Below are 18,365 nucleotides of genomic sequence, written 5' to 3' on the forward strand. Positions count from 1 at the left end.
ATCGCACTTTATTTGACGTACTTTAGCGTCGCGTTATCCGACGACAACACCTTAATAAGAACCGGCAGCGCTAATTCTCGGCGGGCTTCCCTACGTTCTCCCGGCCCATCGTCGTCATCAGCTGTGCGAAGGTCAGGGTCGCGCGCGCGCGCGCGCTTGAGAGGGTGCAATCGATGCAACGCCACCACCGTAGTCCCTCGCCGGATGCAGTTACTATGGCGACCGTCTCTCCTGACCCCCATTGCCTAGAAGAGCGAGGCGGACGGTAGCCCGTCGACATACGAAGAGAGACCGGGGATTGAGTACCAATCCCTCCGGTTGGACGCGTGAGAGAAAGAGAGGGAGAGAGAAAGAGAGAGAGGTGACAGAAGGCCGCGGTGCGTTTGATGCATTCCGTGTCTTCTCGTTCTTCTTCTCGTCTACGATTCGTTAAAGGCGACATTCCGCAAGAGGAATTCCTTCCGCGTACTCGTTTCGCGTCTTAAGGCGTGATCCGTTTTAGAAAAAAAAAATAAAATAAAAAAATAAACTCGGATGCGCGAATTTAATTTCTTCTGCGAAAAGTGCACGCGAATAATCGTGCCAAAGTGACATTTTTAGTTTGACAGCATTGACAGTTTATATTTTTATGTGATGATAGATATATTAATCGGTGAACATAAACAGTGAGGAAAATTAATGAAATAAAAGTATGTGTAGAATTGAAAGTTCATACATATGAATATGTTTATAATTTTAACTAATATTTTAAACTGCTAACATAAACGCTAATAAACGATATAATGAATTAAAATAAATGAAATTGATAACAATAACTTAAAATTATCTGAATTAATCAAAGATTAATTATACTGTTGTTTAACAGAGCCAAATGATAATAAAATAAATAATTTTGTGATTCCTACGAATAAAATTAAAAGTAAAAATATAATAATTATCTATAACTACTTTGTATATTTAGAATTTTCTCAAGATGACAAATTTTCTTCGCGTGTGTCTCCTAATATTGAAAAATTATTAAAATCGATTTATTACTTTTCTTTAAACACATACACACACACACACCCACACATTCAATCGTGGCAGAAATAAATTATAGTACGCGCGGGGTATCATTCGCATCGAATTAAATTGCGCAGCGCAAGGTCGCTGCGAAAGACGAAAGTAAGGTCAGCTGATACAAAATCAATATCCCCCCGAATTGTGTCGACCTAGTCGCATCAAGACCACGCCTCCGTTTTCAATTCTATTCGCACGCAAAAGAAGTGGCAGAGGAATTACAAAGCTATAAATATCTTTCTTCTTCGTTTAATACCTGCTTACCCATCTATTTGCGTTCGCGAATTTGAGACGAGATCTTGAGGAAAAAATGGACGGCTGGAAGAGCTGGAAAAGATCGGAGAGCTGGTTTCTCTCGGCATGGTACCAGCGCGTGAGAGAGTCCTACGTTGCAGCCTGGTTCTTCGGGGTGTTTCAGAACAATAGGACAATGTCGACGAGCACCGCCCCGGGTGGCGGCGGCGGCGGAGGTGTCGGCGGTGCCCTCAGCTTGATGGGTTGCGTGAGGGAGGCCTCGCCGCCCCCTCAGAACCATCACCCGCACCATCATTATCATCATCATCATCATCACCATCAGCAGCAACAGCAGCAGCAGCATCGCGCTTTCGGTCTCGGCGAGTTCCCGGCAGTTCAACACAGCATCGACCCTGTACCCAAAGGTCAGTACTTAATTACTTGAGAACTCTTGGCGTACTTTAATGTCACGTATTTATGTTGGAAAGTATTCTGGAGAAAGTTTTAGGAATTATCGATTTAATTATAGAATATAATAAATATATTATAATTTATAATACGTAATTACATATAATTACATAATATTATGTAATTATAAATATTTTTCTATATAATTATAATAATGTTAGAAAAACAGAAAAAATGGTGAGGTTTTTTTTAATATTGTTTTTATTTCTTTAGGATTTTTAATTTCGTAAAAAAATTGATTATTAAAATTTTTTTTTAATAATGGATAAAATATAATGGAGAGATAAAAAGTTTCAATGATTACCGAGCATATTTTCCGATCATCCGTCGTATTGTTCAAATCGAAAGAATTTCCCAGGAAATTGCTTTATGTTGAATTCCAGAAGATAGTAGAAATACGACGCTTGCGGCTACAGTCTAGACGCATTGCTGGAAAATCTGCTTTTCCTTCTCGAGAATCGGATTCTTGGCGTCGCGCTCGTTCGAGATCGCACGATGTTTTTCAGGCGTGTATTAGAATAAATCGCGAATAAACGAGGCATATGATGAAACGTACGGATTTCTTGAATTTTTCCGCATTTTTCGCGCGAAGTTTGTACGATTTCTCATAAAAATCCGCAACAGTTGAAAATGAAAATTTCTTTAATGTTGAATAATATTTTTTCTTATATATATATTTACAATTTTGCTATTTGTTTATACATTATTTAATATATATCTTATTTACATTTTATGTGTTTACATATAAAGATTAAAGAGGATTGATTTATCTCTGGAAGACATCAATTTTGATGGAGTAGTTTGACAAGTTGGCGTTATATTACGGTAACATCTGCAACTCGTAATACGAGGACGTCCTCCGAGCATCTCGAGCAATAATGGTAAATCGAGGACATTGTTAACGGTAGTAAGAAACGCGTACATTTAATTAAGACCGGACAAAGATTAAAACAACGACGGTAGTTATGATCGTGACACGCGGCGAATTATATGATTTCTTTTTTTTTTTTTCTACAGTGCAGGTGCTCGGTACGCTGGCACTATTGTTCGAAAGAACACGACCGCGATTATGTGTCATTACGAATGAATTTCCGGGTCAGACCTCTGTTATTTTGATTAATTCCCGTTGAATTGCTAAGCTCCGAAGAAATTAACTTGGGAGCTAATTTCTTAATCAAGGACACGAAGAGCGGAGAGAAATTTTATGAATTCTCAACTATTTGTCTTGACCGAAATTCTCTCATTGTTGATGCATTATTTTTGAGAGAATTTAAACTTGAATTTCTCTTGTAAAAATTTAATTGCCTTTTGCATATTAAATACTAATCTAAACTTTAAAAATTCAGGAGATATATTAATAAAAAAGAACAAAATTTTTATTCTAGTATCTAAAATATATTTTATTAGAGCTGCTTTCAGAACTCATATTAAATTCTGAGGATTAATTATATAAAAATTCGATTATATAACATATTTATAACAACTGTAAAGAATTTTAATTTTAATATCATTTATCGCTCAAATTTATGTTTTTTTTTCTACGAGAATCCATTGTTTCTCTACGTGTACTAGTTTCTGCGACTGATGACAGGAATATCTTCGAGGCATGCTGCATTAATCCTCGATATCACACAAACAGATGTTCTTGTTATGTGCGACAGGCAGCCGTGAGCGAGCGACTCGGCCATAGTATTATTTTTCGCGCTTCACCGATGCCAAAGCTGTCATCGAAGCGTGTAAAGTGCGCTCGCATAGAAAGTGTCAAGTACACAGTAAAGATCACTTCCGATCAAGCGTTTATTCTTCTCCCCTCTTATCTCGTTAAAGCCGATATTTGATGAAGAGATGTACGTAAATTGACTTTAAATATTGAGTAATAATGATTTTTTTTAATAATATAATATATAGCGTATAAGATTAATTAATGTGTTTAAGATTTATTTGATTTATCCTTCCTTTGAAAGTCAACAAATATTTATATCATATAAGAAGAGATAGTATATCATAAATACACATTACACCTTAAAAATGTGGATATAATTTCAAGGTTGTTTATTATTATTATAAAATTTATTGAAACATCACAGGCCATATTTTTATACAATTATCTTAATAATTTTGCAAGGCGGTAATTGTTACATCTTACTTTTATTTATTTATTTATTTTTTTTATTAATTATTCCATTCTTTCTTATTTCCCTTTATATTAGTTCCCCGATTCCATTATTTTTTTATATCAGTATTTAACATGTATTTAATTATTTAGGTTCACTGTAATTGCATATTTTATTTTGACCATTTGTTATTCAATTACTCTACTAATTTACCGCGACACAAATATTTTTCAACGACAATCACATTTAGGTTTTCTGACCTGTTACGTATCTCGTCGAGAGGGTCTATCCGTGTAAGAGGGTCTATCCTACTAAAGAGTCCCTTTGCGTGCACATTAACGTCAAAGATGTCGCGTGGTTCTCTCAAGAAATATCGGCGGATGTGTCATGTCAAGTGGTAAAGTTAGTCCGCTCGTAAGAGAGAGACGATGGGGATGGGTCAGAAGAGGAGGTAGAGGGGGAGCATAGGAGAGTGCCATTAAAGAGAGAGATCGAATACTGTCGCGACGCTAGGCTGATACCTTATAAGGAGAGGCTCTCCCAGCTCGTAATATGTTGGCCGATAGAGTTATCGGGGACTGAGTTTCTAATCTTATCACGTTATGACACCGTTCCCGTGTATATCGTGCGTTATTGAATCCGTAAGGTCAGTCGAGTGTATATAGTGTAAACGGAATATGTGAATTCCAATTATAGGGATATCAATGAGAAGATGTCTTCTCTCGAGTCACTCGAAGATTTTCTTGGTAAATATTGTTCGGTTGCTTATCTCACAAATCTGTCAATCTTGATAATAATAATAATAATAATAATAATGCGGATAAAGATGTAAGTTATTTACTTTATGATTGTTTTATTATTTTATTTGCACATTTAATGTCAAATATATTTCCACAACTAGCGTAATAAGATTATATTTTAAATTTATATTATAATTGTGCGAATATTATTAAGTTACCTAATTTCCCTTTGCGAATGTCTTCTGCTTGCAGAACCAAAGAAGCGCCGTTTTCATCCCCTACGCGGTCTCCGGAAGATTTTCCGGCGAAAGAGTCGCGGTGCTGCCGACGCGCGTCTCGTTTCCAATTCCGGCGATCGGGATGCTGAATTGGCGCACCTCCCGCGGGAGGAGATCACGATGAGGCATCCTGCGGGACGTCCCGAGGAGGTTCGCAGCAGAAGCGCCAGCGAGCTTCTCACCGACGCCTGCGACCGAGAAAGGTAACATCAATCTTTTTTCAATCTCAGTAGTTACTTAGAACGTATTTAATCCTAGATTTTATCCTAGAGTATATCAATATTATGTGGTATCATGTCCCTCGAATACTATATTTATCGAAATGTCAATGTATGCGACAATGCGAAATCTGTGTTATCATTTCAGTGGACGATATATCTGATCGTCAAAAAGACGCAGTTTTATTACGTTTATCAAAACACGCCGATTGTTCAAGCAGTAAATATCACAATATGTATTTTGGCATTAGTGAATCATTGAGCAGTCGCTTTAATTTCGGACAAAATCTTAATTATCATTTTCGAAAATAATTTTGACAAACATAGATAATAATAATGCCAACAAGCTGCTGATAGTAATTAGTTATCAGTTAATCAACTTATTTAGTTGTAAAACGATTTAAAATCGAAAAGCTGTAGAGAGTACAACATTGTCTTTGTCTAAGTTTAAAAATTAAACTAACAATAGTTTGGACTCCATAATCTTATATACACACATTGCATTAATTAAAATTGAGATGTAGGTAATATGATGTTTCTATTGATAATAATTATTGTTATTATTTTTGATATACAAAATTTCTCACAACTTGTTTTTAATATTTTTTATGTACTAGCTTTTTTCTCTTTTAATTTTTAATATATATTTTTTAAAGATTATATATAATAATAAAAATATCTCTAGCTTGAAACGCGAATATAAAATGATTTTATGCTTTTCTCGGAATATAAATTGAATTGCATCATTCAATTCTCTCATTATTAATTTACAATTTGTGACCTCGTTTTCTCAGTTCAGTTTTCATTCTTATTATTAGCCTCGTAGTAGCCTCCATAGCTTACGTAGTATTAGTACGAAAGGGCGTCTTACGTGCGATTGTATAATTTATGTTGGGTGATATATAATGTAATACAATGACGATGCGATTTGCTTTTGCTCAAATAATATATCTTTGCGTATAAAACTTCACACAAAGATGATACAATTATCTGTCATCGCTGACGCGTGTTATTTCTGACAAATTAGTCATCTCTTTGATTATAAGTATTTACGGCAACAAATAAATTTTATGCTAAATGTCATGCTTGCGTGCGCTTTTTCTCTGTTTTTTTTTGCGATAAACATAGAGTAAATTTTTATCGCGTATACATATAGAGAGATATGGAATATATCATGATTTTGATTATATTATGCCTTTTTCATAAAATTAGTATTTTTCATGGAAATTTTACATTATTATTACATATTTATATTAAATTTGGAATATTTCTATACATTGTTTATATATTTTTATTTATGGATTTTGCGCAAATTTCAATAATATAATTTATAATAATTTTTATTTTCATACATAAATAATGTTTAAAAAAATCTAAAATAAAACTTTCGTCTTGTTGAACTTTTAGCGTATTTCTCCGAAGAGGAGGCGTGCAGGATAATTTCGTCAAGTTACGAGGAGGTGCCGGCAAGTTGTCAGTGTCGCATGATAGCGTTTTCCCGGGAGAAGTTCCTCATACTCGGCCTCTCTCCTCGCTGGCCAGCCTGACGACGCTCGAGGTCAGTATTTTATTCTTGTATTCATATGTCACAGATGTTCTGCAAAATGTTCGAGCTGCTTTTAGAGTGCATTTCTCAAGGGACCGGTACATGTCACAGAGACCGGATAGATTATTTAAATCGAAATTTAAAACACACAGATATCTTTTAGAAAGATATAAAAAGAAATAAAATTTTTTAAGATCTCGCAAAATTAAGGCAAGGAGAAAAAAGATGTTATTATTTTTCAGATTTTTAAATAAATTCCTATTTTTATTCCTAAATTAAATAAGTTTACATTATTTATATACAATAAGCCAATCACAGATTTCACAATCATTATAAAAAATTAAAGTGAATTAATCGAGCGATTAATAGATCGATTGGCTACGGATTATTTCCCATGTACTTAAAAGATCAATTCAATGTTAACGTCATTCATAAGAAACACAGAGACTTGTAAAGTTTTCCTTTCTATCAGCCAGTGAAACTCGCGCGGCAACATTCGACTAATCTTTAAGAGCTCGTTAATTGTGATGCAAGTGCACGAGTATGCATTTTCTAATATCATTTACATAGCCGCGAATTATGTACATAAACCGTGATATACGGAGATTCGCGAGCCGTGCTCGCTATCGCGTGAAGCGTGAACGGCCGCAAAAACGGCGATGCTTCTCTCTCGACTCTCATCTCGCTGACATCTCGGCAGAGTCGCGACAGCATTCTAAGCACGCGCAAATCGAGTTACGCGATTACACATGTCCGCGATGACTCGTGACTTGTCTTCTGATTTTTCAAGCGCTCGCACACGCACACGCGTATGTATGCATATGGGTGGATCAATTACCGGAGTTATCACGGAGTTGCATAAAAATGACGATGCGCCGCAGAGAGGTGCAATTGACGAACGAGGTTAATTAACTCACCGTTTTGCATTTCCTCGAACGAGCGTGCGAATTACTTTCTTTTTCTTTCTCTCGTCGGGTATACCGTTACTTTCCTCCATTGATATTTCTTTCGCGTGAATGAATATTATTACCTCCCTTTTTTATTGTTTATAAACTCGATGTGATACATGTTATCATTACGGTTACTTCAAAATATTATTAATATTTGGATTAGAAAGAGAATAGTATTCTTCTAATTTATATACCGGCGAATTATATTTCATACCTCGATGATGATTACAATTTATCTGATATATTTATCTTTATGATACAAGTATTAATTCGCGATTCTGTGTAAAGTGGAATTTATATAATAAATTCTATTCTATTATGTTTAATTTTAAAAATGTCGCCAGTAAATAAATTAATAAACAAGTGTTTATACGACCAAACTGGCAATTTATTGTTTGATTATTATATCACGACGTTTCGACCATATGGTTTTGGTCCTTATCAAGTGAAACTAAAATTACAATACAATAAATAATGATAGTCATGTTACAAAGAAAAAAATAGGATTAAGCAACTTACGTTATAATTAAAAAGTAGAAAGAGAAAAATCGAAATGTCAAACTGACATTGTGTCAACCACTATGTTATGTAGAATATCATGATATTCTACATAACGAAAAACATGTAAGAAAGAGAGAAATAGCTGAAATGTTTTTTATAAAAAAATTTGACAACACTATTAATTCCCAAAAAGATACAGAGAATTTAAACAACATATACGATAAATTAATAAAGGTCATTTAGTTGATCTCAGTATTCCAAACATAGTGGTTGACACAATGTCAGTTTGACATTTCGATTTTCCTCTTTCTACTTTTTAATTATAACGTAAGTTGCTTAATCCTATTTTTTTCTTTGTAACATGACTATCATTATTTATTGTATTGTAATTTTAGTTTCACTTGATAAGGACCAAAACCATATGGTCGAAACGTCGTGATATAATAATCAAACAATAAATTGCCAGTTTGGTCGTATAAACACTTGTTTATTAAATTCTATTCTATTTCGCGTATTCGAAATGTCTATTCTTTTAAATTATATATCTCATATATTTTTCGATTACTATCAGCGATAATTATCTCAAATACTGTTTGTTTCAGCGACTGCAATTATTGCAATCGATAATTATTATAGTATTATTATCTTCCTTTTTTATATGCTTGATAGTATATTTTGTTTATCAATACAAGTATTTAAAAATATTATTAATATTTGGATTAGAAAAGGAGTATAATATAGATTATTTCTATTTAATATTTTTCAAATTTATATATCGGCGAATTATATTTTATAATTCGCTGATGAGGATGATTACAATTTACCTGATATATATTTTTGTGACAAGTATTAATTCGCGACTTTGTAAAGTGTAATTTATATGATAAATTCTATTTCGCATATTCGAAATAAATTTCTATTCCGGCAAATTATATATCTTATGTTTTCCCATTACTATCGGCGATAATTATATCTCAACGGCTGCAATTATTGCGATCGATAATTATCGGATGACTCGTATCGGACTGCCACGGAATGTAGGACGATCCTTTCTATTTTCGAGAGAAAAAAAAAAATGAGAGGAGCACGTTCCGTCCTGATACTTGTGAGGAGAGTCTTCTCGAATAGTTTTCACGTTCGTGGAAAATCCTGACGCGCAAAACTCGCGAGAGGACTCGATTTCATTTCACGGACGTTTTATTTCGTTTTTTTTTTTTCCCAGCGGAGGCAGACCAGGAAGAGCAACGAGATCATCGAGCACAAAGAGTACAATCATCACGCCGCACAAAGGCACCGGATATCCCTGCGGGTAAATTCGCGAAAGCTTTTAACATACTTTTAAAGCTCGTAAATCGATCGTAAAATTCACGGCTGCTCTCGACGCTTTTAACGATAAACATTTCACGCGAGACGCATAACAATCTTTATTGTCGTATTTTTTTTGTCGGAAATATATTTTTCTGCCTTTGATAGAGCACTAAAATATGCCGTGTTTTGTACGTATGCTAAACATATATACGCTAAAAAAAAAAATACGGCCGTTCTTTAATACGGCGAGAACTTTTCAAATGTCATCCAAGAAGTGAATAAAAGAATAAAAAAGAAGTGCCGCATTTTTCTCGAATTACATTTTCGTGTCAAATAATAATTTCGGCAAGTCGCGTATAACAACACATGTGTCATTATTCACTTACACGTGATTTGTTCTTAGGTACTCGAACAAATCAAGACGGTCATAGAGAATCGGAACCAACTGGCTTCTGCGACCTCGACAGAGACGGCCAGTATAGCACATGTAAGTATCTAGATTAATTCGTTAGATCAAAAGCGCAAGTCACAATCTTTGCCGACCTGTTGATCTCTTGAACGACGGATACATACAGCTTGATCGGGCAAATTTTTTGCTTAAAAAATTTCTCTTGCGTCTATTTATATATTTTTTAAAGAGTATTATTATCCATCTGTTATTATTTTATCAAAAATTTTATTTACCATTTATTAAATTACAAAATCCCTCTTATATCTTATTATTATGATTATAATTTATTTGATTATGATTATAATTATTATGATTATAAATATTTAATGCTTTTTGTACGTGTAGTCTTTTTCTAATTAATTTAAATTGAAAGATCCCTTTAGTATACAAATATGACTACAAATATTTATTATTATTAATATCAGCAAAAGACATAAAAGAATAACAGATTAACAAATTACATATTACATAACAATTTACAATAAGGAAATTAATTATATACACATCCTACATTTGTACACACACATTTGTATTTTCATTATTATTTCTTAAATTTCTAAAATGAAAAGAAATTGTTTTTTTTTGTTTGGCGGTGAATGACGCAAAATTTTGAGAACGCGCGAAAATCTGCGCGCGAAAGAAAGTCAGCACTCTTTAATAAAGACAGAAAGCACGACGCAATGATAGCCCCGATGCGCTTAATTACCGCGCGTTTCACCCATTTTTTCTAATATGTTATATACGCTCGGTGTATGAATGACGTCACGTTTCGCTTTTGCGTTTCAGACTGTCGGCGAGCGGTATCAGCAGGAAACCACCGAGGTGAGATAAAGCGTGCGACGCGAGAGCGTGCTTTTTCCCCGCGATATCGGCGTGTAGCGCGTTAGTTTCGATCCACAGCCGTCTAGTATCGCCTCGCGCATTACGATAATGCTAGTTAGAGTGCGATATCATTATCGATATCGTCGGCGATTCGTTGTATATCGTCGACAGCCGCGCTACTTATCTCGATATCATACTTCAATTCTTGTCTTTTTTTATTTTCCGAACGATGACGTAACGCGAGCGATTTATCGAAGTGGAACACGCGAGTGTCGTGCATAAGTAGCGTGTAATTTTTCTACCAAGATGGATCGCGATACAGGTCGCCCGAAATCCGTGCGAAAGATGCTTAATCGGGTGTTGCTAGTGTCCTCGATCGTGTCAACCTTGAGGACCAGACTCGGGGTAAGAGGAGGCAGAAGAAGAGTAATCTTTGCGTAAGAAGAGTAAACTCCTCCGGTGAACTTTCTCCGCTCGCCAAAAAGATCGCGATTTCGCCGCCGCGGTGACAGTCTGTCATCGGACTTTCATTCCTTACGTCACACTTAGTCTCTCGCGCGCGGTAAAAGTGTATACGCGCGCGTATACATATACGTACATACATATTCCAGCTGGTAAAATAATGCGCGAGCAATTTACCGGTATCTCGCTCGGATATTCGAAACGCGTTTACGATTCGCTCGCGGCATCGAGATTACGCTCGCTGACATTACTCATCGGGATCCAATGAAGCGCTTCGCTTTAACATACGATATTCCCATTTCGTGATATTATAGTGAATTAATTATATAGAAATCGTTCTCCATTTTTAGAACCGCTTCGCCGTGTTTGACAAGCATGGAGAGAGGAGCAGCGCGGAGGAGTGTCAGCAGGCAAAGGTGAGTGCACGAAAAGAGCGTCTCTTCATTTATTATATATTCTCTATCGTTTTCGCCATTCGTCTCACTGCGTGTAATAAAAAAAATAGAAAAAAAAGGTATCCTCCAGATATTGACTAATGAGCGTCGTAAATGAATCGGCGATCGATAAATCAATCGAATTTCTGCAACAAGTGGCGAATCCGATAAGGATCCGTTAATCTCTTCTATTTTATGGAATAATCTCTTGTGCATGCGCTGCCAACGAATCGAAACGTGGGAACAATCGCTCGCGTTGATTGCGAGATATGACTCGCGTGCACTCGGAGTCACATTATCACCTCGGATGCGGGTGCACTCGGTTTATAACGGGAATTTTTTAAGGTCGTCGCTCGACCGAAAAAGACATAACATCCGTGCGTGCGCGCGGAATTGTGTCTGCTGATACTTTTATTCAACACGTAGAATACACGCAGGATGTCTCCGTTATAAAGTCCGTCGTGGAAAAAAAAAAGCGGCGTGAAAAACAATAGGAAAGCGAAACACGTTGTATAGTTTTTATTTAAAATTCAAATTTAAAAATGTTAAAATTTTCGAAAGAGTACACGTTTTTATGGTCACAATCGCGACGTTGCAAGGAAGAAACATATGGATCTACCAATAATAGAAACTGTTAATAGGAAGCTTTTTGCGATTTGTGCGTGACTGCATTGATATTCCGTTCATTGTCTAGCGCTCCGATAAAGCCAAACCTGTCGTTATTATCGTATTGCGCGTTTAAAGTTTTCTTTATATAATATCTTTTAAATTTGTATATTTTATGACTGTTATTTTTTCCTTGACACGAATACAATATGTCACATAATTTACTATCCTTTGTATCGTTTTTCAAATAATCGGAGTATAATAATTTTATAGTCGATATATGAAAACTACATTTTTTAAATTTTTATAAAATTTTCTCGATAATAAAAACTGATTATTACATCTTGGGCAATACTATTACATCAAAATTACTAATAAAGTGATTATCGGCTTGTTTGCAGAATAAATAATAATAATTAATAACTAATAAATTATTAATATGATAATATAATTTAATATATAATCACGTTTATATTACCATTCTTATTATATTACTATTATTTTATTATTAATAACTCTATAAAAGATTTTTATTTCCCAACAATGGAGAGGCAAATTTATTTTTATTCATCTTTTAAAAAACGAAAAATGACCAAACACTCGATGAATATATAAAGGGGAATAATGATTATATTCCGGGAAATCCAAGTTTACCATCGTGTCTAACGGGAGGTATTTTTGGATCGTGACACGTTTACGGATTTGTCGACACACAAGAGCGAGCGTCCTGCAAAATATAAGACAATGAGAGGAGAGGGGAGGAGGGCATTGTGAGAGAGCGAAAAGGGAGTAGGTAGGAAAGGGAACGAAGTCGAACACGGGAATGTGTCCCTTTTACGGCGTCCTCTCCGCTTGTTTCGTACTTTTCTCTCTCGTGCGTTGCCCGCGCGCCACCATTATTTCCATCTGCTCTCTCGGCGATGAGTCTCCGTCGTCGGCTATTATTGCGGGCTTCATGACGGACGACAACTGTTTAAAACAATATACTCGGTTTGTATCGTTTCGTGTCGCTCTTCGCAAAATCATGTTCTTTGTTGTCGCCACTCTGACTCAGTTTTCGAGCTATTAAAACACACCTATTGTAGTGTTGTCATTACTGTTGCATTGTTGTTAAAAAGGCAAGTTTTTTTTTTTATTATTTTAGTGAGCAGTTATCACAAATTGTTATCACAAAAAATTTTTGACTTATGGACGATTTTAAAATTTATTGATTATTATGTTATTTTTTTAACACCAGGTGACATCTGTCATTAATAATAATCATTACCTTACATAAAATTTGAGAATCGAAAGAGACACACAGTAGCATAAAAATGCTGTAAATTCTCTCGTTTTCTACCGTGAAAAAAATAAATATCTATTTAAGAAAATAATAACACAATCTCGTATAAAGATTTGAATTAAAATTTCGTTAAATTGGCTTGTAAGTAAAATCTGAATAAAAATTTAACACCTGAAAATATTAACTCGCAGTAACATTATATTTACATAAATATATTTCAATTGATCGTCCAACGACGATCTAAAAGACGGAAACGTTAAAGACGATAGGATGTACTCAAAGGATGCGGGGGAGGGACGCGAACAATGTTTCGATAGTGAGCATAGGAACAAGTATGGAGAAGCGAGAGAAGGGAAGCCTGCGATACAAAGTTTACTGTTACTTGGCCCGTGGCCTGTGCACAGATGAACACGCCAAAGCGTTTCGTTGTGCTTGTTGCTCCTTGCTTGTTGGCTCGCTTTCGTTGACAGATCGACAGATTGGCAAGATATGATGTAAATATAATGATGTAATATCTCAGAAAAAAATTTGCTACCCTATATACAAGCGTATTAATAACATGAATCGAAGGTATTTCAGATTGATTACCATCATTCATTAATTTGGTATCGATTCTTGCTGAATAAATCAATATATGAGAGATGTTTCATTCATCTTTCATATATTATTTAATTTCTAGGAATTATCGGTCATTATTTATAGTAGAATTTAAATAGACGGATTAGAAGAATTAGTATATTTTATTTTTGTGTATTTTTAATTCTTTTTAATTTAATTGAGATCTATATTAATCAAGATTTATAAAATATGCATAATCTTTAAAAAGTTATGCCAGGTTATCGTTTGTGTTTACATTGCGAAACGTGACGTATCGAGTAATAAAACGCTGCTATTTATAGATATGTATTTTATGTATACCTAGACCAAGCATTCGATCTCTAGAATGTAGCTAATTAGTTGACAGAAAAACTATTAGATAGAGAGTCACTCTTTGAATATTCTCCTCTCTGTTTCTCTAAGGCAGTGATTGTCATTTTGAAAATAATTAGTATTGATTGAAACGAGAGGAGGATATTCAAAGAGGTTTTTTGCCAAACAGTTTCTCTGTCAACATGCAACTGCACTACAATTTCATTAGGAAAATGAATGTATGAACGTTTGATTTAGGTATATATGCTGCTATCTATGATGATTGATAATTGGCAGTGTTAATAAAGGAACGTGGACCTTAGCAGTAAGATGAAATCTTATTGAAATTTATGTCGGTAAAACGGTTCGGCGCTGTGATCATCCGGTGATCACTGCGATCGCTGGCAACCGTAGATGGCGGAGCTCGTACGTTTACCAAGTCCTCACGAGTATAACGGAGTGCAATACTATTTGCCAAAGAGGACGTTAGCTTATCTTTCATATGAAAGGTAACATTTTTTTTTTTTCAAAAATATTTAAATTTTTACAAAAATTTATATAAAGTACAAAAATTTATGTATACGTAATGCATTTCTTAACTTTGACATTAGATTCATATTTAGCGATGTAAAAAATCCTCAAGTTTATATAAACATGATTGAAAATTATTTCGTAGATCTTCAATGATCTAATTCGCAACTCTTATGCAATAAATATTTAAATCATCATAAATATTTTATTAATTATAATCACATTAATCATAATCGATACAATAATTTTCTTTTAAGGATTGAAAGAATTTTCGCAACATACTTAATTTTGATAAGAATAAAACTTCTTAAAGATATCATATATTATAGCCATAAAAAATATATTAAAATTGTAATTTCTTGCAATAAAAAATATATTAAAACTGCAATTTCTTGCAACTTTAACTGCAACTTTCTCAAAATTATGACCTGATGAAGCAATTTAAAAACTCGAATTCTATAAAAAGTGATTAGTCTTATTTTCGTGTTTTTTTATTTCTTTTTATTTTTTTATTTTTTTTTTTTTTATTTTTGTTAAATTTTGTGTTCTTATCCTCACCATTAACGGAATAATTTTTATTATTACAAATGAGATATGCATTAATGATAATATCATAACAATTATTGATTTCCGAGTTATTGATCTCATCGGTATGTTAATTCATGATACATATGCACATATTTCTTTTTAGCAAATATATATCTGAACGGACTTTCTAGGCATTACGTAAAACGTCATAATGTTCGCAATGATGTCTCGGGTGCATTCAAGCGAGTAAATGCTTGTGCAAGTAGAAAAAGAATGGGGAGCAATCTTGTTTTGCAGTTGATCGATGGAGTGATGATTACGACACGCTTAATAATATATTGAGTTCTCATATTTTTCTTCTTTTTTTTTATAATTATCATTGTAAATTTATGTTTTCATCCATTAATTGTCTCATAGGAAAAAAATGAGCATTGATTCAGGAAATATTAATAATTCTCGCCGACGTCTACGTCTATTTATATACGTACATGTTACATATATTTATGTAAGTTTGTAAGTTATGCAATTTTTAACTAATTTCATTATGAGTAGAGTATAATTCGTGAATACGTATTTTTTTTTTCTCGTATATGCCGTGAATTTTAAGAGACCAGAGTTGTGAGTGTTTGAATGCCAAAGTTCATTGACTTCATTTGTGTAAGCTATCAATCATTTTCTTTAAAGGAAATAAAAAATGACTAGTAAACAGATAACAAGATAGGCGCGTTTAGAAATTCAAATTCCATTCTAAATATAAAATTTCAAAGACTTTTTTAAATTTAAGGAATATTTATAATGAACAAAAGATGACATAAATTTTCAAGAAAATATTTGTTATTAAGTATTATTAAAAATAATATTTATATAATATATATAATAATATAATATAATATAATATATATATATATATATATATATATATATATATATAATAATATTATATAAAAATAATATTTATATAAAAATAATATTTATATAAAAATAATATTTATATAATCTAAGGTGACATACGATTCAATGTCGTTCAAGCAATCGATCTTGAAATGAATGAAAGCTCGTTAATCCAATGTAATGAAACATTTCATCCGAAAGATTTACAATGACACGCGCGTCACTTACCTTGTTCCGCTTTGTATGGGCACGTGACACGTGCACGTGTATATACATGTACATACCTCGTTTTTACGTTCCTTCTTTTGTTCGTACGGAGGCAGTTTCGGATAATCGACGGGAGATTTATAGAGGTTACACGGCCTCTAATCGCGGCTTGACATTTGCAACGCGAACCCACTGGACTGTCAATCTAAGCCAGTTTGGTATTTGCTTGGCATTTGTTACATCGCGCGATTTACCTTGTGATGTACCAGCGAGACCGAGGAATCCTTACATGTTCTTACAGAGGACTAAGGTATAACGTAGTTATCGCCATTAAACATTATCTTATTGTTAGTTGCTATAATTATTTAAAAATTCAAATATTGAATACTACATCAAAATTATTTACCGAAATAATCGGATATTTAGGAGAAGCCAGGTACTCTACACTACGTTATAATTTGTTGGAGTCATATTGAAAATGGCAGCATTATGGAAAAATGTTGATTGAAAGATTCTTTACATTATTAATTTGTTATATTATTAATTTTTTTATATTATTTTTTAACATATAAATTAGAGCACAAAAATGTTTGGATTTTATTCGTTCTAATAAGCTAGATTTTGAATTCCGTGTCGGCTCCTGCCTTTTCCGGTCACGATTGTTTTTCCGTTTCGTGATAAAGGAGAAAAAAAAAAGAGCTGCACGAAAGCGCAGCGATTCGATGGCGGCGTTCTCGCGATTGCGAATCATTGCGCCGCGACAATTGCACTATGGAAGGCTCTTATTTAACGTCGAGAAAGGTGCAGGAGCGATTGTGGGTAAATGGCGGCAGAAAATGGTGGAAAGAAAATAAACTGTTTCTCCGAATAAATATCCATTTGCAAATATTAATTGCAACAGGGTCGCAGTCGCGCGTGCATCATGTAAAGTGATCAGTGCTCTGTATCGGCTTCTAATGTTAGCTTTAATTTCGCTCGAGCGTAAAAACGTATAGTGACATAGTTGTTTTTTTTTTCTTTTTTTTTCTTTTTTTCTTTTCCTAAACAAATGATACGAAACTTGATCGGTTCTGTTCTATTAAAAAAATCTGTTTTCAACAATTCACAAGAAATTTTAATAAATTATTGGGAATTAATAAATGACATAATCTAAATTTCTTTTAAATTTTAATAAATTTTAACATTACATATATTATCTTGTCGCGTTAAATTATATTTGTGATGAGATATATATATATATATATATATATATATATATATATATATATATATATATATATAATAAATTTCGTAAAATAATTCGAGCTCCAAAGTTTCACGATTTTGATATTTTATTTTTTTATAGCGAAATTGCATTTTAGTCTCTTTCTCTATCTCTATTTTTTTTTTTTTTGCTTTCTTTGCCGTGTCAAACGATGTTAGATGAAAGATGACAAATGGAAAAGAAAATCGGACAGAAAAGCTTTCCTACTCTTACTTCAACAGCCAACAGCTGGCAAGCAGAGAGATGGATAGCACCGTTAGCACGCGGCTTGTCCGACTCCTCGTAGATCAGCCTTCTCGATCCTCGCCTCTCTTTATTTCTTGTCAGAGGCCATTAAGTGTTCAGGGACGTACGGGATTTGATACTCTCCGCCGGCAAATCACATTGAAACATAAGCCTAATCAATATTAAGAGCTTCGTGTTACTGATAAATTCTTGAATAAACATGAAATTGATTTTAAGGAAATTTTTCCGACGAAACTCATAAATGTTTTGCACTTTTCATATGAATTAATATAGAAATAAATAAGAACAATTTTTTATACGAATCAAGATAAGTTAA

General features: G+C 33.8%; 1 protein-coding gene across 3 annotated transcripts in view; it reads left to right on the forward strand.

Annotated features, from left to right (window-relative positions):
• The first annotated feature begins 1,316 nt into the window (after positions 1–1,316).
• The window catches only part of LOC126852068 (J domain-containing protein DDB_G0295729-like), a 35,621-nt gene continuing 18,572 nt past the window's right edge, over positions 1,317–18,365 (forward strand). Inside the window, exons 1-7 of one of the 3 annotated variants that reach the window (XM_050596545.1) lie at positions 1,318–1,718; positions 4,868–5,096; positions 6,519–6,669; positions 9,331–9,417; positions 9,820–9,903; positions 10,654–10,689; positions 11,502–11,567. In XM_050596545.1, coding sequence (XP_050452502.1) covers positions 1,370–1,718; positions 4,868–5,096; positions 6,519–6,669; positions 9,331–9,417; positions 9,820–9,903; positions 10,654–10,689; positions 11,502–11,567 — 1,002 coding nt within the window. In that variant the 5' untranslated portion in view covers positions 1,318–1,369. Of the gene's footprint in view, positions 1,719–4,509; positions 4,622–4,867; positions 5,097–6,518; positions 6,670–9,330; positions 9,418–9,819; positions 9,904–10,653; positions 10,690–11,501; positions 11,568–18,365 lie in introns of those variants that run through there. The other 2 variants (XM_050596560.1, XM_050596547.1) reach the window with 2 other exon arrangements.

This window comes from Cataglyphis hispanica, chromosome 1, assembly GCF_021464435.1.
Source record: "Cataglyphis hispanica isolate Lineage 1 chromosome 1, ULB_Chis1_1.0, whole genome shotgun sequence".
Classification (NCBI taxonomy): domain Eukaryota; kingdom Metazoa; phylum Arthropoda; class Insecta; order Hymenoptera; family Formicidae; genus Cataglyphis; species Cataglyphis hispanica.